The sequence below is a fragment of the Drosophila navojoa genome, chromosome X, assembly GCF_054131105.1.
Source record: "Drosophila navojoa isolate 15081-1374.11 chromosome X, UAZ_NAV_1.0, whole genome shotgun sequence".
Classification (NCBI taxonomy): domain Eukaryota; kingdom Metazoa; phylum Arthropoda; class Insecta; order Diptera; family Drosophilidae; genus Drosophila; species Drosophila navojoa.
In genome coordinates this window covers 31,150,653-31,177,244 of record NC_142895.1, presented here as the reverse complement: position 1 = coordinate 31,177,244, position 26,592 = coordinate 31,150,653, and the positions used below count along the sequence as shown (strand labels likewise).

At 41.0% G+C, this 26,592-nt stretch overlaps 1 protein-coding gene across 3 annotated transcripts in view; it reads right to left on the bottom strand.

Annotated features, from left to right (window-relative positions):
* The window catches only part of X11Lbeta (amyloid-beta A4 precursor protein-binding family A member X11Lbeta), a 152,493-nt gene continuing 125,901 nt past the window's right edge, over window positions 1-26,592 (bottom strand). For 2 of the 3 annotated variants that reach the window (XM_089264594.1, XM_089264595.1), the window contains 9 exons: window positions 13,030-14,813; window positions 12,397-12,606; window positions 12,065-12,321; window positions 11,505-12,002; window positions 10,706-11,207; window positions 10,427-10,639; window positions 9,716-10,006; window positions 8,414-9,601; window positions 5,791-6,516 (listed from right to left, as the gene is read on the bottom strand). In XM_089264594.1, coding sequence (XP_089120720.1) covers window positions 6,311-6,516; window positions 8,414-9,601; window positions 9,716-10,006; window positions 10,427-10,639; window positions 10,706-11,207; window positions 11,505-12,002; window positions 12,065-12,321; window positions 12,397-12,606; window positions 13,030-14,797 — 5,133 coding nt within the window. In that variant the 5' untranslated portion in view covers window positions 14,798-14,813 and the 3' untranslated portion in view covers window positions 5,791-6,310. Of the gene's footprint in view, window positions 786-847; window positions 989-3,002; window positions 3,771-3,927; window positions 3,934-5,790; window positions 6,517-8,413; window positions 9,602-9,715; window positions 10,007-10,426; window positions 10,640-10,705; window positions 11,208-11,504; window positions 12,003-12,064; window positions 12,322-12,396; window positions 12,607-13,029; window positions 14,814-26,592 lie in introns of those variants that run through there. The other variant, XM_089264596.1, reaches the window with a different exon arrangement.

The following is a 26,592-nucleotide window of genomic DNA, read 5'->3' as shown; positions in this document are numbered from 1 at the left end:
TATATGTATATGTATTTCTGATGTGCCATGAAGCTTTCTTGCGCGCATTTTTTCCTGAAAATGCATATTCAACGGTATTTATGTATGTGATATTAAAAGCGGGCACGATAGTCAGTGCGTAAGAGGTTGGCAAACACCTTAACTTTCACTGTGTTCTGTACGATGCTAAGGACGTTTTCATAAAAAGGTCATCGTGTTTATATTGGTAATAAATATACATACATATGGATATATTTTTTCATTTATGTATTTCCCCAACAATCGCAAGGGAGTTGCAACAAATTCCCTGCTTGTTATTAACTAGTGTTCTATGGTTAGTGCTAGTGTTCTAAGCTTTGCAAACTGGCGTGGAAATTCACTCATTTTCAATAACCTTACTTTTGGACTTTTATTTTTTTATTTATTTTTTTTTTAAATTTTTTTTTGGTAATGTTTGTAGGTATACATATGTACATATACATACATATCTGTTATTTGCTTGCAGTTCATGTACTGGAACAAAATATTTACTCTTGTTATTTCTCGTTGAATATATGTACATACATACATATATATTTTGTAACTCTTTCCCACTGTAATATTTAATCTAGAGTAGTCAATAAAATAAATAAATAAATAATATGTAAAAAAAAATATTAAAACAGCAAACAAAACAAAGCGTGCACAATCGATAGCTAATAAGAAGGTTCTTATTGCCTATCGATAGACATAGTTTAAATGTATATGGGGTTTTCCTGGCCTGTCAACAAGCGAAACATTGAAGTGGGCATCGTTTTCATGAGGATCTGTTAATGATAACGAATGCATTAGAATTACAGATTCAAGCATTTCCGTGCTCTGCTCTTACCTCGCCCACCGATGTGGCCAGCAAATTGACGATCTTCTCGTGCGGCACAGCCACCACGCTCTGGTTGTTGATCTCGATGATTCGATGACCGACACGAACCCCTCCTCGCTCCGCAATGCCACCACGGAGAAGACTGCAGATCTATAAGTGAAATATTGTCAGTCCATACATCTTAACACGCACACCCAAGCTTTCCTTCTGTGAGAATTGAATATTAACCATTGCACTATGGTCCAGATTTAGTTGTTATACTCATTCACGAAAGTGAATGTCTGTCTTATGAAAGCAGATTATTTCAGCGCTATTGAAGCTAGAGACTTGAAATTTCGAAAATAAATATACATCTCCGTTAAATGTTAAAATAGCGACAAATGGGGATGGGTTTTTAATTTTCCATTCAAGATTAGACTCGAAAGTACAATCTGGATCAATTAGTTGCTTTCAGCAGGAAACAGCTTATTAGTTATTGTCCACAAAACACGGAGAACGCATATCAATTTTCTGAAAAACTACTTACTACCACTAACCAGAGAACACATAGACTAGACAACTAGTGGAAAGCTTTTTGCACGCTTTTTCTGGGACTTTAGCGCCCCAGACGGCTTTGAATTCGCTCGGCGAATTACTTTTAGGCTCGAGCAACGAAAATATACGAAAGCACAATCATTTCGCTTCACGCGCTCGACCGAGATGGTCAAATGTTGAACAATTTTCGTGAGCTGCTGCTTGTGCTCACATGCATACACACATATACACATTTGAGAGAGCAGAGAGCATCGAGAAAGAGAGAGCAAGGAAAACATTGAGCATAGAGGGATCTTTTGTTCAACATTTGACCATCTCGGTCGAGCGCGTGAAGCGAAATGATTGTGCTTTCGTATATTTTCGTTGCTCGAGCCTAAAAGTAATTCGCCGAGCGAATTCAAAGCCGTCTGGGGCGCTAAAGTCCCAGAAAAAGCGTGCAAAAAGCTTTCCACTAGTTGTCTAGTCTATGTGTTCTCTGGTTAGTGTTACTACATAACACAAAACTTAGATCCTCAAAGTATTCATAAAATACTGTAGAAAATTCTGTTGTTCCGGATTTGCCACACACCTACTGGCACAGGCACCTTTGGTCAGTTCTTAGCACGAGCTAACAGCACGGTAACCTAACTGTAAGATTTGAATGCTTACGCTCAAAAAATGTGAAAATTACAGGATATTTTTCGATATACCACGCCCCTATTTTTTTGGGTAATCGATAGAGGAGGTTACTAGTAACTTAACTAATGCATTTTCCGATTTGCCACACCCCTAATGGGCGGACCGGGAAACTTTTAAAACTTTAACAGACGGACAGACAAGAAGAAGATTGCCGAAAAACCTTTTCGTGACTGAGTATAGAATTCAGTAACTTAAAAGTTACATTCATGAATATCTACCCAAATACAACTGCACACATACATACATATATGCTTGAACGGTTCATGCTTAAGCATACGTCTAACTACTACATAAATTTGGAAAATTCAAGTGAAAAAGAGCTGCAGTGTGATTCTGATGACGATGGGGATAATAAAAATAATAAATGAGATGAAGAAGATAATGAAATCTGAATAAGTAAGCAATTGAATAGAATAGCAAACAAAAAATATTTCTTTTAATTCTACTAAAAATATGTTTCGTCCAGTTTGCAAGAGTGTAAAATGAATTTCGGATCATACAACTAAATTTTTCAACTTTACGCCGAAAAAAAATTATTTATTATAGACCATAGTGCATGGGCAGGAATTAAGTTAAATAAATTCGAAACAGCTGATAATTCATTTATTACCACGCTAAGTCTTTGATTTGTGTCGTATGTAATGAATAAATGGACATAATTAGATTGTCTTATTTCAGGTAATATAAAATAATATATAAATACAACTTAAGTAGTTAAAGATTTATCTAAATGTATGGGATTCTTGTTGTCAGCAAGATATTCTTCTTCGTTTATGAAATCAGTACGATTACGAACTCAATCAGGCAAGTTATGAGTCCATTAATCCCATGTTTCGTCAGGTAGTCAGTCTGTCAATTAGTTACAGAATAAGTCAATGTGTCTCCAGGCAGATCGGAGGAAGTGAATCAATCAAAACTACTATTATTGTAATTAAATGTTTTCAGCACTTACCACTCCATTTTGGACGCTGAATCCGAGTTGATATTTGGTCTCGGGCCGCTTGATCTTGACCTCGACGACTGGTGCACAGGGCACAACTGTGAATTTGACAACGGTCTGGGTTTTGGTATTCTTGATGTATGTTTGGCAGGTGGAGAGCGGCAGACCGACCAGACTCAGTCCGTTGATGGCGATTAGCTGATCGCCGATATTCAATTGGCCGCAACGTGCCGCAGCCCCAGAGCTCATTAGATTCGCAATGACGACTGTGGGAAGCATGGAGCCCCAGCCGCTTTCGACAATAACCACTCCAAGTATTTCGCCCTTGGCCTTGGGCACAACTACCTCTTTTTGTAACTCTTTTTTGGCGAAAATCTCGAGCTCATCACCAAAGATTTCCTGGCTGTTAAGCACTTCCTGGTAGTCCATTTCCTTAACAAACCGGTGATCCTCAATGCCATTGGCCTTTAAGAACTCCATGTACGCCACTTGGAAGGCCTGCCCGATTGACTGTGCTATGAACTGCGCCTCGTCGCTCTCAAACACATGGCATATCATTTTGGGTGTGCGATTTGGTTTTGGTGCATCATCAATATCCTGCGGCACGAAACGTCTACGAGCCATCAGTACGACCAAATCCCCAATGTCGGCTATATATGAAATAGTGCGCAGCGCATGATCCATCATAATCTCCTTGAGATCGGTGTTTAGCACCATTATTTTTTCCGTCGAGATGAACAAATCCACCTCTGTACTAGGCTGAACATCGCCATCCGGTGCCTGTTTAGAATAGTTAAAGTATATATAGGTTAAGTCCATATATCGGTTGTCGTAATACAGAGTTTCCATAGTGTTTCGCCCAAAGACTTGTTTAATTTGCAGCAAAATAGATCATATATATGTTCAGCTTAAATAAATTATTCTTAATACTACTTACCAGAGCCTTTTGTATGCGATTTTATATGGATGGCATAACGTGAGTTCGTTTAGCAAATTCATCACATTCAAAAGTAGATTGGGTTGTTGCGTCAATGTACATGGCGACAAATTGATGTATGGAAAAAATTATACAAACTGTTCATGATTGTTCATCTTCAAATATATCTAGCCATAGTTAACTAAATAAGTAACTTATCAATTTAATGAATTATTGTTTCGAAAATTTTATACGAACCGGTAAAATGAATATATGTAATATTAAATTGAGTGAATATATATATAATTATTGAAATCGGATACCTGCTACCTGCTACCAATTGCTAAAATTTTATTGAAGCCCCATTTCATTTAGTAGAGACTTGGACTTCAGCTAAGACAATTATTGCATGGGATGTTATTATTACGCTATAAAATTAACGTTCGGAAAGTACACCTAGAATATTGTAATAGCTATAGTCGTTTCCTTGAAAGCACCTGTTACGTAAAAAACCCAATTATATGTGTGTATTGAGTGTTGCTGTTATGCATTTATTAAAGAAGCTTAATACTATTGAAATATTAGCTATCCGCTAGGATCCAGGTATCTCTTCCTAGTCGATCGCTGTAAATTTATATAAAGGTTAAAGATGCCCGAAAAAATAGAAGAAAATATTTTCAAACCGTTTCTGTTCATATACAACAAAAGTTAAATAATAGATCTATCTTATTTTTTGTATGCTAAAAATTGGAATTGAAATTAATACTGATACATATTTATAATAGAATCGATTGTTAGAATATTAAGTCAAATAATTAATATCATAAAGTGACCTTTTTATACCCTGAACCCATTGAAAACGGGAAATCAGGGTATAATGGTTTTGTTAAAAGTATGTAACAGGCAGAAGGAGGCGTGGCAGACCCCACAAAGTATATATATTTTGATCAGGGCGACAAGCTGAGTCGATTTGGCCCTGTCCGTCCGTCCGTCCGTCCGTATGTATGAACGCGTCGATTTCAGAAGATATAAGAGCTAGAGACTTTTTTTTAAAATGTCCGTATATATCACGCGCATATCGAGTTTATCACTAAAAAACGATAACTCATTCCGATACTTTTTTATCGATAAAAAATGTATATATCCTACACCTTTCAAGCTAGGGTCTCGAAATTTAAAATGTATATTAAGATGTATTTTATACAATTTCGGTTTTTGTTAAAATTTACCCCCCACCCCTAAATTCACCCCCTCACCCTCATCTTGTCGGATATCAAATACTAGAGACTTGTGATTACGTTCTGAAAGTTTCATTACGATCGTACGTCTAGAAATTAAATTATTCAACAAATAAGTTTTCATTATATTGCCAACACTGCAGCGCAGCCCAAGCGCAATCGCCTGTATATGGGAGTGTGTGTGGTTACGTGTGTTTGTTTGTAAGTGTATGTGTGTGCGTGTGTTTGTTTGTATGCGTGTGTGTGTGTGCGTGTGTTTGTTTGTATGCGTGTATGTATGTATGTGTGTGTGTGTATGTGTGTGTGTGTGTGTGTGTGTGTGTGTGTGTGTGTGTGTGTGTGTGTGTGTGTGTGTGTGTGTGTGTGTGTGTGTGTGTGTGTGTGTGTGTGTGTGTGTGTGTGTGTGTGTGTGTGTGTGTGTGTGTGTGTGTGTGTGTGTGTGTGTGTGTGTGTGTGTGTGTGTGTGTGTGTGTGTGTGTGTGTGTGTGTGTGTGTGTGTGTGTGTGTGTGTGTGTGTGTGTGGTGTGTGTGTGTGTGTGTGTGTGTGTGTGTGTGTGTGTGTGTGTGTGTGTGTGTGTGTGTGTGTGTGTGTGTGTGTGTGTGTGTGTGTGTGTGTGGTGTGTGTGTGTGTGTGTGTGTGTGTGTGTGTGTGTGTGTGTGTGTGTGTGTGTGTGTGTGTGTGTGTGTGTGTGTGTGTGTGTGCGTGTGTGTGTGTGTGTGCGTGTGTGTGTGTGTGTGTGTGTGTGTGTGTGTGTGTGTGTGTGTGTGTGTGTGTGTGTGTGTGTGTGTGTGTGTGTGTGTGTGTGTGTGTGTGTGTGTGTGTGTGTGTGTGTGTGTTTGCTAATTATTATTGAAATATCAGTTGCTTGGAGGGTTCAGGGGATCTCGTAGTCGAGCAGTCTCGACTAGAGCTTTCTTTCTTGTTTTGTATACGAAAGTCAAAATCAAATCAGGCAATTACAAATTTGCATGTATATATATCAAGAAGCAGGACGAAATGATTGTAATGAATGTTTAAAGTTGAGCCTAGGTTAAACCTTAACAAAACTAAACTAGCACTAAGAGATTCATTGAACAATGATAAAAGAGAGTAAGTAATACATATAATGAAATTTATGTGGCTTTGCGGGCTATCCACATAAGTAAGGAAGCCACATATATATCGCTTATCTTATATCATACTTTATCATACTTTTGTTTATGCTTAAGTTAATTGTAGGTAATATATGTAGGTTGTTCACCTTGATGCGAGACACGGCTTCCTCAGCTTGCATCATTCGTGTTGATTTTGTGGGTTGACCCTCGCAAACCAACTGCGTGGAGCCCAAGTATTTAGCCCGAAATAGAACGCCTTCGATGAGCACTGCACCGCCTATCAGTCGAATGAGTGTTTTTGTTGTTGTTGATGGAACAGAATAAATCGATTAGTAAACCAAGTTATATGTGAAATCGTATATTCTGGGTACATATAAATGTCGCGAGGACGTGTGTGTTGCTGCACTTCCAAAGCTAATAAAATATATACATACATACATACTATATGTTTATAGTAGGATCTACAACTAGGATTGTTGAAAATATATCGATATATTAAAAATATTCGATAGCTCTATCTATAACAACTAACATTAGATATAGAACGCATATACATTAAAACAAGTACGTAGACTCTAGTCGAGCCTGCTCGACAAGGAGATACCCTGAACCCTCCAATCTGATATTCTAATCACTCTGCGACTACGCTTGGGCTGTGGTGTGGGCAATATTATAAAAATTTATTTGTTGAATAATTTAATTTCTACACAATTTTAATGAAATTTTCAGATCGTAATCATATGTTCAAATGTTATGTATTCCGAAGCTCAGCGCCATTCACAAAGGTGTTAGTGAGGGGGCGGATAAAGGAGTGGTAAATTTTAACGAAAGCCGAAATTGTATAAAATGCATCTCAATATATATTAAAAATTTGAAGACTCTAGCTGGTCTGTCTGTTCATATGAACGCCGAGATCTCAGAAGATATAAGAGCTATAAGAGCTGCTCGTGTATAATATATCATAGTTTTTCGATAACTCCCCCGAAAACTTTTTTATCGAGAATAGTCGAAAAATTGATTTTTGTTTTAGAGCTTCATTTGAACACTTTCAGACCTAGATACTTCAGATTTACTGTGTATATACATATGATGAATACAAACATTTTGTAATTAACGTATTTCAAGTACTAGAGACTTGTACTTTGGAATGAACATATGTATGTACATGTTCACCATATGATTACGCAAAATAAATTATTCAACAAATAAATTCTCGTATTATTGCCCATACTGCAGCGCTGCCCAAGCGCAGCTATGCGTGAGTGTTGATGCATATGTATGTACATACGTACATATGTACATATGTACATATGTATGTGTGCTTGGGGGGTTCAGGGGGGACTAGGAGATATCCTGGTCGAGCAGTCTCGACTAGAGCTTTCTTATTTGTTATACCTTGAACCCATTAAAAATGGGAAATCAGGGTATAATGTTTTTGTTAAAATTATGTAACAGGCAGAAGGAAGCGTGGCAGACGCCACAAAGTATATACATATGTATATTCTTGATCAGGACATTCAAACTTCTTCTAGCACATTCTTAGAATCACATCAGCAGTTAGTTTCGTTTAGTTCTGCTAGATGGCGCTGTCAGTTTTGCCACCACATTTTTAAAGAGTGAAGTGGCGTCCTGATCACCGGTGGGAAGCTCAATCGAGAAGTCCAGGGTTCGATTCCGGACCGCCGCACTTGATGTTTATTTTTTAATTGTTTCAAAATATTTATAGATTTAATTAAATGAGTTTTCTATTTCTCTTATATTTTTTATAAAAATCGAAATTGAAATTTTAGCCATACTATATGTGCGTTTTTATTAGTTTTGTTCAGGGTAGTATCTAGTCGAGCACTCTCGACTAGAGTTTTCTTACTTGTTTACTTTGTAGTACTCACGAAAGGTATATGAAAAGGTATGTATACTGTCGATAATAGTTTTAGCCGCATAGTAATGTTTTTAAGACTATTTTTTATTTAATAACCTATGCTACGGCAAGGGTATAACAGTTTCGGCATACCGAAACTAGTATATATTTTGGTCTTGTTTTCAGTTTTTCTTTGCTGTTCTATGCTGTTATGGCTCGTTCTGCTTGAGCAATGAAGAGTAACAGCGTATATAGATTTTGATATTGATGTCTAAAATTGCCACAATTGAACGACAGATATACCCAAAACATTTACCTTCTTTGCTCTTACTCTTTTTCACTTTTTTCTCGCCGCTGTTGCTGCCCGCGCCGCTTCCGCTACTGTTGTTGCTGCCAATGGCAACGTTGTTGTTGTTGTTATTATTAATGTTGGCGGAGCCGGTGATGTTGCTAGTGCCATTACTTATAACAGCATTGGCTACACCGCTGGCAACAGCCACAACGCCCGCGCCATTGCCCTCACTTTCCGTGTTTGCCTTGGCAATACCCGTAGCCGACCGCTCCAAGTCTCCGCCATTGTCGGGACTACCGTTAGACGGTACTACGCCAGCAGCTACCACAGCAGAGGCTATTACATCAGCAGCTGTTGTGGCTGTCAAGCCACATATATCATGCCCAGCACCGGATACATTTATAGGTGATTTATGGCTGTGCTCTGAAGAGTTGCGTGAATCGCTGCGCTGTGCGGTTCCTGCGCTAATACCGACGCCAATTCCGACACCGATACTACCACCGACCAGATCGAGCAGCTTGCTAGCCCCCGATCCGCTTAGGCTGGTCGAGCTCTTTGGAGGAACCGGCGGTGGCAGTTCGGGAGTAGAGCTGAGTAATGCATTATATCCGTTACGCATCTTAGTGCTGGGCGTCTGCTGTTGCTTGGGCGATATTTTGGATAGCAAAGAGCTCCGTGGCTTGCGATCCCAGCTTTTGTTCTCATTGTAATAGCCCTGGTCGTCCAGACGCTGATGGCCCAGTAGGCGATCCGTTTCGAGATCCGTGTCCACATCTTCTTCATCAGCACTGTGATTCTTCGAGTGGTTGTCGGAGCTCGATTCGAGCAGTGCCTTGCCATCACTTCCTTCCAGATGCCGTGACAGCCATACGGGCGAGCTCATTACAGGCGATGGCGAGCGTTGCACAGGCTGCATGTTGCTCCTTTCTGGTATGTGTGGTGGTCCGCCAGCCCCACCAGCACTACTAGTTCCACTACCGCCCACGCTATTGCTGCTACAATTGCTACCAACGCTACGTGGCTTTGCAGTGCCACTACCATCGCCTATGCAGGCTGTTGGTGAGCTACGTTGCAACGTCGACTCGATGGCCTTACTGCTCTGCCCGATAATTTGCAGCAGATCAACATCGGTGTTGCAATTCGGCTTGCGATGCGGTGCTGGCGCTGGTGGCGGCGGCGTCATCTGCACCATGTCTGGACGATGGAAAACACCTGTGAAGCATTGAGAAGAATAATATTGATTGACTGCAGTTTTTAAGGTAATATATTCACAGCTTATCTTTAAGTATTTTTAATAAATAAACTCATTTCTTTTTATTTACTTACTGATAGAGTAGAGGGAGTCCAACTCTGGATCTATGTTCTTAAACACTTTGCTATTGCTATTGCTGCTGGGGCTCTGGCCGAGCAGTTCTCGTTGGTGTGACAGCAGTGATGGTTGCTGCTGGTGTTGTCCTTTACTGGGACTCGTGTGACTTAGCTGATGGCCGACCTCGTTGCTGTCTATGGAGACGGTCAGGTTGTGCATGCTGTTTAGGCTGTTGTTAGCTGAGATCCGTTGCATATCCATTAGCATGGAAATGCCGCCGCCAATGCTGGTGCCTGTGCTGAGATTGCCTTGACTCTGATCCTGATTCTGATCCTGACCCTGACCCTGACCCTGACCCTGACCCTGACCCTGACCCTGACCCTGACCCTGACCCTGACCCTGACCCTGACCCTGACCCTGACCCTGACCCTGACCCTGACCCTGACCCTGACCCTGACCCTGACCCTGACCCTGACCCTGACCCTGACCTTGACCCTGACCCTGACCCTGACCCTGACCCTGACCCTGACCCTGACCCTGACCCTGACCCTGACCCTGACCCTGACCCTGACCCTGACCCTGACCCTGACCCTGACCCTGACCCTGACCCTGACCCTGACCCTGACCCTGACCCTGACCCTGACCCTGACCCTGACCCTGACCCTGACCCTGACCCTGACCCTGACCCTGACCCTGACCCTGACCCTGACCCTGACCCTGACCCTGACCCTGACCCTGACCCTGACCCTGACCCTGACCCTGACCCTGACCCGCATTTGCTTGGACACCTAGCTGTATTTGGTTCTTGTTATTATTGTTCTCTGTGTCACTTGTGTGTCCCGAGGAGAGGCCATCCTCCAAAACGGGCATAGCCGAGGAATAGTACTTGGCATAGTTTGAACAAGATGTGGACACGCCGCCATTCATCTCGCCTGAGAGGCCTGTGATTCAGATTGGAAAGTAAATGCTATAGTACTTGTAGGATAGACTAATAGCAAGATATTTACTGTCAAGGTCGCCGCAGTTGGAATCATAGTCGGTGGTCTCCGGCGAGTAGCGATAATTATGAGTGCCGGTCAAGCCAACACTCACGCCCTGGCCACCGCTTTGACCCAAGCCGCTGCCACTACCGGTGCTGAGTAACTGGTTGTGGTTGAGCCCATCCTGTTCGCCCTCTCGTTCGCCGCTGCTGCGACTTGCTGATTCAAGGAAAAAGTCAAAGTCCCGCATTAATGGACTGCCGCTGTAATGTCGTGGCATCTGTGCGGGCCGTGATTGCAGCTGCGCCTGTAGTTGTAACTGCGACTGTGTGTACGTGCCATAGACATGGCGATCGGATGTATGTGGCTGTTGCATCAATTGTACTTGTTGATGTTGCTGACGATAATCCTGTTCGATATGATCATCCTCGTCCTCTATCTCCTCGTTTTCGTCACCTTCCTCTGCGTCGCCATCCAGATCCTCCTCCTCGTCACGTTCAAAGTTTCTGTGAAATTCGTATTGTATGTCCTGCATAAATACAAATTCAAAGTTTAATTATACTGTGATTCAGGTTAAATACTATATATACACATATATACCACCCCCTTCAATCAAACTTACAAAGAACGTATTTCAAATAAACTTTAGATTTGTGCTTTGGCAAATAAACAAATTATAATGTAATTGTCACCTCGCTGGGTGTATGTGTGTGCATGTGTATGTATGTGTAAAGATATTTGAACATCAGCTCTTTGCAGGGTTGAGCAGACTAGTTGAGCAGTTTTGCTTAGAGCGCTCTAACTTTATAATTTCTTGTATACGTACAATACTGTCCACATCGCTGCCATTCTCCAAAATGGGCTGTTCGTCGTTCGACGGACACTTGAAGAACTCTTCTAGTACTTTGCGCGTCTCCGAAAATTCGTAGAGGTAATCAAATGTTGAAGATTTGGTGTGCAGGCCTAATGGACCTGGAGTTGTATCGATGGCCGAAGAGTTGCTGGCAATTTCTGTTGTTGTGGTTCCCGCCAACGTGGTTGTTGCTGCTATCGCGGTTGGTGTTGGTGCTTCGGGTGGCGGTGAAGTGGCCGCACAGCTCGTGAGTTCGTTGGGCGTGGCCGTAATGAGTGCCTCTGGCGTAGTTAAGTCGGATATGGTGCCAATTTCAGAGACATCATTACTTGTATCTTCGGCATTGTTGTCACTGCATCCTGCCTTGTTGTTGTTGTTATTATTGCTATGGTTACTACCATAGTTATAATGCTGTTGCTGCGGCTGTATGGGGGAGCTGCTGTGCAGCTCACGCGGTGACGATAGTATGCGCTGCAAGAATATATGCAATAATAAATGAAAACTGAAGGGATTTTAAAAATGGCGAACCTTACCTGTGGGAAGCCGGGGCGAACAGGATATGCCTGTGGCTGTTGCGACGGCTGGCACTGGGCAAGCGCAGCAAGTGCTGTACGAGCCGATGTCTTCTGGAAGGAGTTGGCTCCAATTGTACTGCAACTGATGGGCTGCAGAAGTGCCATTGTTGGCGTAGTTGCAGTTGCTTTTATTGTGTCAGCTGGTGGCTCAGGCTCGTCTTCAGCGGAACTGTTGCTCATCGCAACGCCAATGCGTCTTGGGGAGCCCTCGTATTCTGCGGTATTGTGAGACCAGTTGATCAGCTGTTTTAATATATACATAAATATATGTGCATGATTGGCCTACTCACCTATGATGCCATGACGCGACTCAACGGCCAGCGTGTAGTTGCTTTCCAGCTGCCAGGCTTCGTCATCATCCACCATGCGTCGCGTAGCTGGCTCAAACATGATATGAGCGTGATCTTGGCTGCCTGGCTGGGTTTTGTTAGCTGTTTGCTGCTTGCTGCTTTTGATCTCCCCTGGCAGTAGGGCGTTCGATTTGGTCGTTACCCGTAAATCTGTTGAAAAAACATGAGAATGAGTGGCGAAGGAATAGCTCGCAATTAATATTGGAGTTAATATTGAATTAAATTTTGGAATTAGTTTGGAACTGATTTTGGACCTCAGAAACTTTTTGGTCAGGAAATTAATACATGATTTTAATTTAATTTAATGAATTCGTGGTCATCCCCATTAAATGCAAGCTAATAGACCGGTAGGACTTGAAGGCATAAAGGCAGTTGAATTAACTCATACATGTTATTGAATTATTACAATTGAAGCATAATATTATTAGTATATAAATTCCCCAAAGAGGGAAGGACGACAAGCTGGAAAAATGTACTCAGGCATAGATTAGATTAATTAAGTATATGCCTATGAAGAATCTAATTGTTTGTTGATCAAAACCGAAAGTTATGTTGATGCTGTCAGCTACTTACGTTGCCAACTCTCTGAGGTATCGGCTACTCCATAGCTGCTGACAGTTGATTCATTGGCAATGCTGTTAATCAATCGATGATCTCGATCATTGCTGTTGACGTGACGTTTACATTGTTGCTGCTGCTGTTTTTGTGCTGAAGCAAGGTGGGTCAAGTGGTTATCGCGAGTTGTATGCGCATCTTGCAGTTGCAGATGCCGTTGCTGTTGTTGTTCTAGCAGCAATTGTTCATGTTCTCGTTCCCTATCTCTTTCGCGTTCACGTTCTTCACGCAACCTTTGCTTATGCTGCTCACGCGGCTCACAATCGGTTGGATGCTGATCTAGGGACAATTTGCTGCCATACAGATAGTGGCTAGCCAATGGAGTTAGCCCCTCGGCGCACGGATTGCTGGTGCTAAGCGTCGGCTGCTGCTGCGTATCAAAAGCAGCAGCTGACAAGTTGCGAGTAACGGGACTGCGACCCGCACGTAAGGAGCGTGGCGCTTGAATGTTCTCCGGTTGTGACTGAGATTGCGATTGCGATTGCGACTGCGTTTGCGTTTGCGACTGAGCTTGTGTTTGCATTTGCCTCTGTCCGATGCTATATAATTGAGGCGCAAGTTGTTCCCTTTGTTGATGATAGGCTCGTCGTGCCGAGGCGTACATATGCTGTTGTTCGTGATGTTGCTGCTGCTGCTGCTGTTCTTGCCGTTTCTTCTGTTGATACTCATCATGATAATCCGTAGGCGATTTCAACAACGAGCTAGCACGTGTAGTGGGCGGCTCCCAGTAGTTCTCCTTGATAAACGGATTTTGACTGTTTGATGTAGTTCCGTTTCCGATGTTGTTGCTGCTGCTGTTGTTGCTGGAGGCGTTGAGTAGCGCATGATGTTGGTGTTGCCTGTTGACTGATAAGGCGCTATTCCGTTTTCGCGGCATATTTGTATAGCTGTGGCTACGCCTTGTATCGCCCGTGTGATAGTAGAAGGATGCGGGATATGGCGTCTGTGGCACCGATTCTTCAATAAACTGTTGCTGCTCTGGTGGCTTGAGTAATCCCTCGTCCTCTGTTAATAGAATACCGTCGACGTTCGTATCGCCACCATTCGCTGTAAAAGCTGGCGGTGTTGGTAATGTCAGTGGTGCGCACAAAAATGGATTTGTCGATATGCGCGGCGTGACCGATGACAGCGACTCCGATGAGCGGGACGAAGTTGAATGCGGTGGAGGAGACTGTGTTATTATGTTCACACTTTTATAGTAGCTAGGCGTGCTGATGGACGTGACAATGGGTGGGCTGCTTCCAGTTATCTCTGCTGTTGCTGCTGCTACTGTTGTGTTGTTCAAATTTACATCAACACTGGCTTCATGTTGCTGTCGATTGCTACTGCTCGACAGCTGTTGCTGTTGTTGTTTGGGTCGGCACTTGGGAAATAGCAAATTTATTTGATCGTCCAGCGGTGGCGAAGGCGAGAGCAGCGCTTGTGATAAATTCAATGGCTGCTGTTGTTGATAGCCGCTATTGCTGTTGGAGGTGTTGCTGCTGTCACAGTCGTTTTCCAATCCGCCGTGCGCGTAATGATTGCGCTGCTGAGCACCAGCTGCGACTGTAGGTGATGGGGCTTTCAGGCGCTGGTAGCTGCTATTGCTGCTACCGGTACTGCTGTTATGAGGCGGTTGCTGTTGTTGGTGATGTGGCTGCAGGTGCTGCTGCTGATGATGATGGTGATGATGATTAGTGCTACTAGTTGTTTGTCCAGCCAATGTTGTCAATGTTGTGCTGACCATTATTGATGCCAATAAACTGAAAATAGAGAAGCGAAAATCAATTGATGAGTTTCTTAGCTTTACCATTGAGCATATGTTGCAAAATGCAAAATGAAATAAGGGGCAAACAAACTATGGTTAGCCACTGACATACTCCCATGTCGTTTTGCTCATACGCTTCACATCCAGCTGGCAATTGTTTTAATAAACACAGGCACACTTTTAACCTTTTTCATGCCCCAGCGGCAACAGGGCGTGTTGAAATGTATGTAACAAGCAGAAGGAGGCGTGGCAGATCCCACAAACCATATCTATTCTTGGTCAGGGCGATGAGCTGAGTTGACTTAGCTCTGTCCGCCTGTCATTCCGTATGTTGAACGCGTCGATTTCAGAAGATATAAGAGCTAGAGCTTTTAAACATTTTTTTTAATATCCGTATATAGTTTAGTGGTATGTCTAGACTAGTTCGTTCTTCAAGCCAGTTCTTAAATACATTTATGTTTGTTTTTGCATTTTTTTTTCCTGTAAGGTCTCTGCTTGAAACAAACTGTAGATCCGTAGGTCACAATAATTGGTGAATGATCAGAGCTCAGATCGAAATTCTCCTCTATTTTAAAATTGTTCTGCGGTAGTCCAGAATACACACTTAAATCCAGTAAATCTGGGATCTTATACAGATCATTTGGCCAATATGTTGGCTTTCTGGTAGATAATGTTGAATAACTATTCACGAAAGTGAAATGAGTATATTGGTTTACGGCGATGTCCGTCTGTCCGTATGAACGCTGTCTATTTCGGTGCTATAGAAGCTAGAGACTTGAAATTTAGAACATGTGTATCTCAAATTTATAAAATGTTGAAATTTTCCGAATCCGTCCACTAGGGGCATTGCAAATCGAAAAATGCACTTTCTGATATGCCAGAAATCATGTTAGTTGAAGAGCTAGAAAGCTGAAATTTGGTATGTAGATCCGCGTCGACCACCCAAGATCACCAGCTATAGCGGATTTATCTCCGCATATTGGGGGCATGGCAAATCGGATAAATCTGTATCTTCCAAAATTGTAAATCTAGAATGCTAAACTTTTGCACGTGAATTAATGTTTCGATTCTTTATATATAGGTGATAAAATTATATATCAACGCCTACTAGGGGTGTGACAAATCAGACCTGAAGTGAAGTGATTTTACAAATTCTGCTATATCTGAGACACTATTGATGCTAGAGACCGGAAATTTGGTATATATACGCAGGCTGACCACCCAAGGATTTATCTCCGCCCAAAAGGGGCGTGGAAAACCGCAAAAGTTGATATCTCGTCAGCTTAAGAGCTAGAAGCTTCAAATTCAATAATCTCCTCTATCGACTTCCCAAAAATAATTATTATGGGGAGTGGCATATCGAAAAATACCCTGTAATTTTCACATTTCTTTAGCGTAAGAATTTGAATTTAGGTTACCGTTAGCTTGTTCTATGAGCCGGGCAAAAATGAAGTGTCTACGCCCAGTAGGGGCGTGGCAAGTCGAGAAAAACTGAACTTTCTACAGTATTAGAGCTAAACTTAGCTACTAAATTGCTGATGGAATGTAAATAATTTCAAATTTTCAATGGGGCAGGGTATAAAAATCAAGCAACAACTATTGCCAACTGCAATGAGAATCACGCTGCTAGCTAAAAAGGTTGTAAAATTTACCAAGAGATCAACATAAGAAAATCTAGCGTACTGATCGTGATCGACTGACTGCAACAGGCAACATACAAGCAAAACCAAATCAAGAGAATATATACTCAAATCAAGTTAGCTATGCACAAGCACTACGAGGAGAGACAATTACATAAAAAAATCAGAACTGGACAGAATCGAACGACTAGTAAAACAGTCTGAGTTTACACCTCAAATACAAAATATTGGACAGCATCAGCACAAATATAAAGCAAGCTGTTGCTGGTGGCGACTCTAATGCTAAACACCCCTGGTGAGGTTTAGTTTTGTTGAAATGTATGTAACAATCACCAGGCGAGGCAGTCCGTCTGTCTGTCCGTCCGCACGTCTGTAGTGCACTACAGCGCAGCTCAAGCGCAGTTAGCAGAGTGCGTTCTAATACGTGCGTGTGTGCCTAAAAGAAGTGCAGAGTGATTAGAATATCAGATTGGAGGGTTCAGGGTATCTCCTTGTAAGCAGGCTCGACTAGAGTCTTATTACTTGTTTAACGTCGATTGATTTAACGGAATTTAATGAAACTTTCAGCACGTGTTCTACATACTCTATTGAGATTTTAACATAATTAAACAAATGCCAAATCATTCACAATTGCTGTACTGGTATCTGACCTGCACTGCAGAGTTTGCTGAATTTGGAGCCGGTATCCAACATTTTAAATGTTGACCAAGAAATCCTAAAAAAATTTTATATAATATTAACTGCTATCTCTTGCGGAGCATAAGGTAAACTCTGGGAAATTTAAAGTTCTGTATTAGAAAGCATTCAATTTGTGTTTGTTATACTATATTATATATATAATATTTTTGCTCTCCAATGCCCCCACAATATTTTGGTGCATGGGTAACAAATAATGGACACCTGTATCCAGTTAGGGTTTTAGGAGAGCACGCAACTGAAGTCGAAATAAAATGTACAAAAACGATCGAAAATCACATGCTAAGAAGTGCAGGCGATTACATAATATAAGTGGCGTATTCAATAATGCACTAGACTTATCTGACCCACTTATTTAAGGTCTCAGTTTGAAAGAAGGAGCTCGTTGAATGAAAAAAAGAGAACTGCATACAGAAGTTATTGCACTTCTAGAGGCAAATAGTTTTGAGCCTTCTGAAACTATATGCCTCTAGATTAGTTAGCGTATAAAAGTTTGTCTGGGATTAGAATTTTTGTTGCGAACCGTATGGACGCTATAAGCGAAAGGGGTGTGGGCGTGGCTCTATTTTAAAAATACAAAATCTGAAATTATAAAAAAATCGTATTAGTATGTATTTAAAATTTCAAGCTTCTATGCCAAAAATTCGGGCCTTTTATCCATAGTGCAATCTGTATCTAAAAATTCCCATTGAAAATGGAAAATCAGAGTATAATGGTTTTGTTAAAAGCACTGTGTGTGGATGATGAAAGTGTGTGCTTGTTGCTCTCGCGTGAACTGCTTGCGGCGTAACATGCTGTTCTTACCGGCACTCTATATTTGAGCTACCATTTGGCATGCAACGGCCTCTAGCATTTGTTGTATGGCTACCCCATACTATGGCCCATGAATTAAAATCTCTTGCTACCGTAGTTACCGTATCGGCCACGTACGAGCCCATTGAACGAGAACATTCGAAAGTACCCACAACATAGGTTTGCCATTAGGTCCTACAGTGATGAGGTTCACTGAAAAAGGCTACGTCTATATATTTTTCCCTTATGGTCTCTAGTGGATCTTTGGCAGCAATACAAAGATTTAAGTTAGCTGTGTATCTGTGTATAATCAGAAAAAAAAGAACTTAACGATCTTAACTGAAATTAAATATACCCTGAACCCATTGAAAATGAGAAATCAGGGTATAATGTTTTTGTGAAAAAGTATGTAACAGGCAGAAGGAATCATCGCAGAACCCATAAAGTATATATATTCTTGATCAGCACGACGAGCTGAGTCGATATAGTCCTGTCCGTATGAGCGCCGAGATCTCAGAAGATATAAGAGCTAGAGAGCTGTGTGCATACTCGTGTATATCATACGCAGTACGAGTTTGCTGTATTTTTTCGATAACTCATCTGATAACTTTTTTATCGAAAATAATAGAAAATTTGATTTTGTTTTTTTAGCCCCATTGGAATACTATTAGACCTGGAGACTTCAGATTTACTGTGTATATACATAGGATGATTACAAACATTTTGTAATCAACAGATTTTGGATACCACGCCCCCTTCTCCTCAAATTTGTATAAAACGTATTTCAAGTATTCGAGACTTGCGCTTTGGAATGTACACACATTCTGACTATACAATTAAAATGAAAATCGATAATTTCATTAAGATTGTTTGTCCACAAAAGAAGTTATTCACCAAATAAATTCTCTTACTACAGTCGAGTCTCGATAATTCGTAATGGTAAGGGAACCGAATTTTTTACGAATTATAGAGGTTTTCGATTTACCGAGGTTTCCATTTAACGGGGTGTAAGAAATCAAAATACGAATTGAAGGGGTTTTTATATTTAACTTTATTACAACAATTTTAACTTATTAAAAATAAAAGTAAATTAAATACACTTTCATTTCAATATTATGTAACTAAAAAAAAATTTTTCAATAGCTGCTATTATGTCTTGTTTTTGAGAAATTGATAGTGTTTTATGAGAACGGTTGCTTGCCATTTTTACGTCTGCACGCTTCAAATAAAATGAGCAAACTAATGTAAATCCAATAGAGAGAACAACGAAATTTCGCACATGAAGCGACATAAAGGCGCCATGCATAATAGTCTGCGAGATCTCATGTGTAAGGTTGCAAACAAAGCTGAAGACAAGACAAGTTGCATAGTGCGAAAAAATTCGTTGTCCAAACAGCAGCGGTTGAAGCTTGCGTTTCGTCTTCATCTTTATCTTCGACTCAGCACGCACTGTTTGCAGCCTAACGTTAGTTTAACAGAAAAACCAAGAATTACGAATTACAAGAGGTCTTTTTTTCAGCGCAGCCCAAGCGCAATCGCCTGTGCGTGTGTGTGTGTGTGTTTGTTAACACTAGAGCTACAGCTGAATGGATATCATGACTCTTTTAATAAGCAAGGCTTTTTGGGATATAATAAATATAACATAATAGTAAGTCTCTCAACTGTGTTTTGTTGCTCAATAGTAGCTTGTGGAAATGTTTCCGAGTTCTGTTAAATACAGGCGACATGACAAACTCGGAATGACTGATACTGCACTGCAACAACAACTGTGGCCATGCTGATGGCGAGGGCAATAAATCAAAGCCGATTGCAACTGCTGTTAGAGCCAAACCTGCCAGCGACAACGGAAGGGCGCGAGTTACCCGCCAGTCACTCTACCACACACAGATATACATATACGTACTCACTCACTTACTTGTGCACACGTGTATAAGCCGCAGAGTGACCACTTTTACATATATATATATACATGTATGTACATACTCACTGCTGCTTGTCCTTAGCATGAACACGAATAAAATTGAGTGTATTGTTCATTCTTGACGTACCAAGACGTGTTTCAATTTATGTATAATATTGATAGCTCGCGCAGCGAGCACTGCCCATCCGAAGTGGTCCGCTGCGCCAGGCCCCAGGCTCCAGGCCCTAGGCCCCAGGGCAAGGGGCTATGGGAGCTATGACCGTCATTACGGCAGGACAACGATCGGGCGCGTGTGCCACGTGTTGGCTGGATGACGGGCTATGTAGGGAATTGCGGCCGTCTATGATGACATAATTATGCAAAAAACAAGTAAGAACGTTGCAGTCGGGCGTTACCGACTACGGAATACTCATTCACACCTCATAAGCAATTTAGTAGCAAAGTTTATCTCTAATACTGTAGAAAGTTCAGTTTTTCTCGATTTTCTGGTAACCTAACAATCTAAATTTGAAGCTTCTAGCTCTTAAGCTGTACGAGATATCAACTTTTGCGGTTTTCCACGCCCCTTTTGGGCGGAGATAAGTCCGTGGGTGGTCAGCCTGCGTATATATACCAAATTTCCGGTCTCTAGCATCAATAGTGCCTAAGATATAGCAGAATTTGTGAAATCACTTCAGGTCTGATTTGTCACGCCCCTAGTAGGCGTTGATATAAATATTTAGCATTCTAGATTTATAGCTTTGGGAGTTACAATTTTATCCGATTTGCCGCGCCCCCAATGGGCGGAGATATATCCGCCATAGCTGGTGATCTTGGGTGGTCGACGCGGATCTACATATCAAATTTCAGCATTTTCTGATTTGTCACGCCCCGAGTGGGCGGATCCGGAAAAGGTTAACACTTTATAAATCGGAGATATACACGAGTGTATGTTCCAAATTTCTCTAGCTTCAATAGCGCCGAAATAGACTGCGTTCATACGGACAGACTGATAGACGGATAGATGGACGGACGTAATAACCCGGTACTTTCAATGAAAACACTTTATTTTCAAAATAATAATATATATAAATATTTCCGCTCCAATGTGGCCGCTTCGCTTGTCACAAATGTACTAAAAACTAAATCCGAATAGAGAGAGAGAGGTAATAATAGATTATAAAGAAAGAGAGTTAACGGGCTCTGCTTTGTAGGCGTCGATTGCTGTTTAGCATCTCGGCGCTGGTTCCCACAACGGACATTGCACAAAACCAATATACTCATTTCACTTTCGTGAATGAGTATAAAAAGTGTTGACTGTGCGAGCGAGACAGACCTTTTGAGTGCGAGTGAGTGAGATAAACTAGTCCGGTCAAATGCACGCAAGCTACCATGGAGCTGGGCTCGTGACACGAGAGTGAAAGCGATAATCGATGGAACTAGATATCACGTTGCAAAGAAAGATCCCACTTATTTCGCAAATAACCGTTGAACTATGACCGTTACCTAACGTCTGCCAATGCATGTATTTTATTGACAGTCTCAGAACAAGGTCAGAGAGTAGCAGATAGCGTTGGTTCTTCATTGAGTTCGTTCCCAACCGGATCCGGAGTTTGGCTGAGTTTGGTTGAGGCAAAAAGTTTTTTGTGTTTGTTTTGGTATGTATGCGAGAGCCGTGTTCGCTAAACACATCGAAGCAAGAGTGAATTGAGTGTGTTTATGTTAAAATTGTTAACAGGTTTTTGATAGCTATGCCCACATGTGATTATTACGATATTTATCTAGTTTCTATAAATAACCGAATCGAATAATGAACACAAATTATCGTGTGTTAAAACAAACATGTAATATCCACTATTCAGATTTTTTATACCCTGAACCCATTGAAAATGGGAAATCAGGGTATAATGGTTTTGTTAAAAGTATGTAACAGGCAGAAGGAGGCGTGGCAGACCCCACAAAGTATATATATTCTTGATCAGGGCGACAAGCTGAGTCGATTTGGCCCTGTCCGTCTGTCTGTCCGTCCGTCCGTCCGTCCGTCCGTCCGTCCGTCCGTCCGTCCGTCCGTCCGTATGTATGAACGCGTCGATTTCAGAAGATATAAGAGCTAGAGACTTCAACTTTTTTTTAAAATGTCCGTATATATCACGCGCATATCGAGTTTATCACTAAAAAACGATAACTCATTCCGATACTTTTTTATCGATAAAAAACCTTATCGAAGATCACTTAAAAAATTATATCTCCTACATCTTTCAAGCTAGAGTCTCCAAATTGAAAATGTATATTAAGACGCATGTCATACAATTTCGGTTTTTGTTAAAATTTACCCCCCACCCCTAAATCCACCCCCTCACCCTCATCTTTGTAAAAGTCGTATATCAAATACTAGAGACTTGAGCTTCGGTATACACATACATTTTAACATCATGATTACGTTCTGAAAGTTTCATTACGATCGTACGTCTAGAAATTAAATTATTCAACAAATAAGTTTTCATTATATTGCCAACACTGCAGCGCAACCCAAGCACAATCGCCTGTATATGTGAGTGTGTGTATGCGTGTGTTTGTTTGTATGCGTGTGTGTGTGCGTGTATTTGTATGTATGCGTGTGTGTGTGTGTGTGCGTGTGTGTTTGCTAATTATTATTGAAATATCAGTTGCTTGTAGGGTTCAGGGGATCTCGTAGTCGAGCAGTCTCGACTAGAGCTTTCTTTCTTGTTAAAACTTTCTTTCCTTTACAGAAAAGCGAATTTTTTTTTTAGCACACGCCACACCCCATCCCTAGGAAAACGGGTGAGCCTCCATTTGTAGTCGTGTGGGTGACTGCGGCCACTTCCTGAGGATTGCATGTCGGATTACGAACATGAAACATGCAATTTATTTTACCTACATTTTTATTTTGCAATTACGCGAAACGCAACCGTGCATGCAGATAAACTGATCCAACAAAACTCTATACTCCTTCTACAGTATATTAATAATATATAAACTATAAATTTATTAAGCTCTTATTTCCTTATAAACAAGTATTGCACAGTGGTTCCGTCCATAGGCCAAAAATCAAAAAGTCGTAAAATAATATGACCGAACGCACTCTCATTGTCTCTAAAATGCTCCAACTTCTTGATTGCAAACAAGTTTTTGCGGGAATCTAACGGGATTTTCTATTATTAGCATTGAAAGCTTCGTAGCGAAGTGAATTTTTTATTACACTGTGAGGAGCAATATAGGTATGCACGTATTAATGTATATGAACGTACGTATTTGCTGTGCGTTTATATGCATATACGTGCATATATATGTTGCTCCACACAGCGACGCGAATACGGTAGGAGCGACCCTCGCACTGGAAAGGGGGTCAAAGTCCTGTTAGAGGCGGTCTCTTTCGCTCCTACAGATTCAGCAATGGGTTCGCGTCGCACGCACGACGATCATCGGGGACCGTTAGCCGAGGTGCCGTTCGTGCCGGGTGATAGTAGTGATCACTTTCACTCGCAGGGCACCAACGGTACTTCGGCCAATGGGAGGCTGCCACGCAATTTGGCGGGAAAGTGGCGTCACCCGGATCACGCCACTTTACCGTTTCTATGGGCACGAGCGGCTGAAAGGCCCCGCTCCAGAGCCGAACGGGCCCCGCTATCACCCGAAGCAGGGCCTGTGGCTGGGCTATAAAAGGCCACCGGCGGCTCCATACGAGGGTGGATAGGCTGGAAATGTTTGAGAGGCTGATATGTTTGAGAAAAGTGAGAGGCTTGAGAAAAGTTTGGTGATTAAAGTGATTAGTGAAAGTCAACGCGAGTGGTGAATCAGGACTCCCAGGACTTCAAAGGACAGCAAGGACATCGTGGGAACAGCAAGGACATCGTGGGAACAGCAAGGACAACCAGTGGGAATCCTTGCGACAACAAAAGAGGCAATCAGCAGCATCAGCGGCACCGATCAGGACATCGGTGCATATCAGCGGCTTAAGCGAGGCCTGCACATCTGAGTAAGTTCGCGTAGCCGTGCGCAAGAGAAGTGTTTGTGAGCGAAAACGAAGCTAGTGTTGTGCTGTGAGCGAGTGGGATAGTAGGCGAGGCCTGCATATCTGAGCGAACCGCCAGAGTTTTGTTCAGACCGAAGTCCTGGCGTTTCCCGAATCGTCCCGGTAACTAGCGTGTTTTTAGCACAATACTCTCGCAGCCGGAGTGCGTTGAACCAGCGCTCGGTAGGTGTGCTTCGCTAAAGCCAACCAGCGAGTCAGCATAACTTTAAGTGACGTGTACATTTTAACTTATTCAAGAGAATATATTTACGCTATAAAACCTAAAATCACAAGTGACTAATTATTATCGCAGGGGCTTCAACAAATAAATTTGTTGGCACGAATCCACAGTCAGCTGAAACTAGCCCAGCTTAGACTCGGGATAAACCGAAGGTTCGTTACAACACCAAAGGCAAACATTAAAATGGTAAAACGTTTGATTGATTGGTCCAAATTATTTAAAATGGGATTTAGAGTTGAAGGTATTTATTATGAATTTATAGCTTAAAAATTATATTAACAAATAAGTTCTTTTTGAGAATTTGTTTTGAACAACCAAAATAGCTGTTTTTAATGGGAAGATACTTTAAATAAAAAAAAGCCGGACATTTTTGAAAATCGGACAAAAAAGCATATGTTTTTTTTTTCTAATTTGATTGATGTAAATATATTTTTAACAGCTTGTAATCATGGCAGCATTCCTTCAACCGCCCCAAGACGTATCTGTGAAGTTTTATAATATATATGCATATGTTTTACCTGATGCTTGAAACTGAGTTAAGTATTGACAAAACAGTATTGACATCACAGTATTGACAAAACTAAAATAAAAACAAAACTAAAATAAATCAACATTTTTCACTATTTGAAAATTTGTCGGCAACCTTTAACACATAAATTATTGTACTACACACTATCAATTGAGTTGCATACATTTTTTTAATGCATAACATTTGAACATTATGATTATCTTCTGAAAGTTTCATTAAGATTGTAAGTCTAGAAATGAAGTTATTCAACAAATAGATTCTCATAAAATTGCCCACAGTGCAGAGCAGTCGTTGCTTACTGCACAGTTAGCAGAGCAATTATTATACGTGCGTGCGGATGCATGTGTATGCATACATATGTGTGTATAAAAGAAGAGCAGTCTCGGCTAGAGCACTCTTACTTGTTTTTATACCCTGAGCCCATTGAAATTGGGAAATCAGGGTATAATGGTTTTGTTAAAAGTATGTAACAGGCAGAAGTAGGCGTGGCAGACCCCACAAAGTATATATATTCTTGAACGGGGCGACGAGTTGAGTCGATTTGGCCCTGTCCGTCCGTCCGTCCGTATGTATGAACGCGGTCCGTGTATATCACGCGCATATCAAGCTTATCACTAAAAATCGACAACTGCTCTCGATATTTTATTATCGATTAAAAACCTTATAGAAAGCTGGTTATATAATTATATCTTCTACACCTTTAGAGCTAGAGCTTCCAAATGTTATATGTAGATTCATGTCTATTTTATATAATTTCGGTTTTTGTTAAACTTTACCTTTGGTCATACGGTCGGACGGACAGGCGGAGGGACAGACAGATGGACATGGCTAAATCGACTCAGCTCGTCGTCCTGATCAAGAATATATATACATACATTTTAACAAAACCATTCTACCCTGATTTCCCATTTTCAATCGGTTTAGGGTATAAAAAGGTCAAGTCTCTAGCTCTTAAATAGACGCGTTCAAACATAGGGAGAGACGGACGGACAGACAGGGTCAAATCGACTCAGGACGTCACCCTGATCAAGAATATTTGTATGTACAATGTGGGGTCTGCCACGCCTCCTTCTGCCTGTTACATACATTTTAACAAAACCATTATTCCCTAATTTTCCATTTTCAATGGGTTCAGGGTATAAAAATCAAATCGTAGGTACTCTGCTCTCATTCAAATATTTCGACTGTGTAACAAACGAAGAAAATGCCACTATGTCTGTCTAAGCCGCTGTGTCTTTTTACTTTTATATTGTACTTCTATCTATATTAATATTGTTCAGCTAAAAGGTAACACGACATTCTTTGACTATATCTTCAGGTCCGATTTGTGACTCCCTTAATGGGCGTAGACATATAGTTTTTTCATTAATCTTTATAGATCTATAACATAAGCTCACATATAACTTGGCATATCTGAAATTGCATTTTCCGATTATAAAGCATAGGGTTTTACACAAAAATATCAAATTGATCATGATGAAACATTTGCTCCTGTTACTAGGATTTCTAGTTTTTGAGTAATATTTTCCATTACAAATCAATATAATATTGTGTTAAAGTGTTTTTCTTAATGCTACACTGAAGGAAGATATAATTATGAAAATTCTTCAAGGAAATATTTGCAATAATGTAAATGTATGCAAATCAAATAAAGCTATTTACGGGCTTAAATAAGCAGCAAGATGCTGATTTGAAGTGCTTGAGCAGGCCTTGAAAAATTGCAAACTAAACAATTCATCAGTTAGTCTCTGAATATATGTACAATATAATGGTGGTACAAAAAAACAGTATGAAAACTCTAGTCGAGAATGCTCAACTAGATACTACCTTGAACCAAGCTAATAAAACCGGTCATTCCGTATGGTTCAAGTTTCAACTTTGATGTATTTAAAAATATAAGATAAATATAAAACTCATTAAATCACCTATATATATACATATAT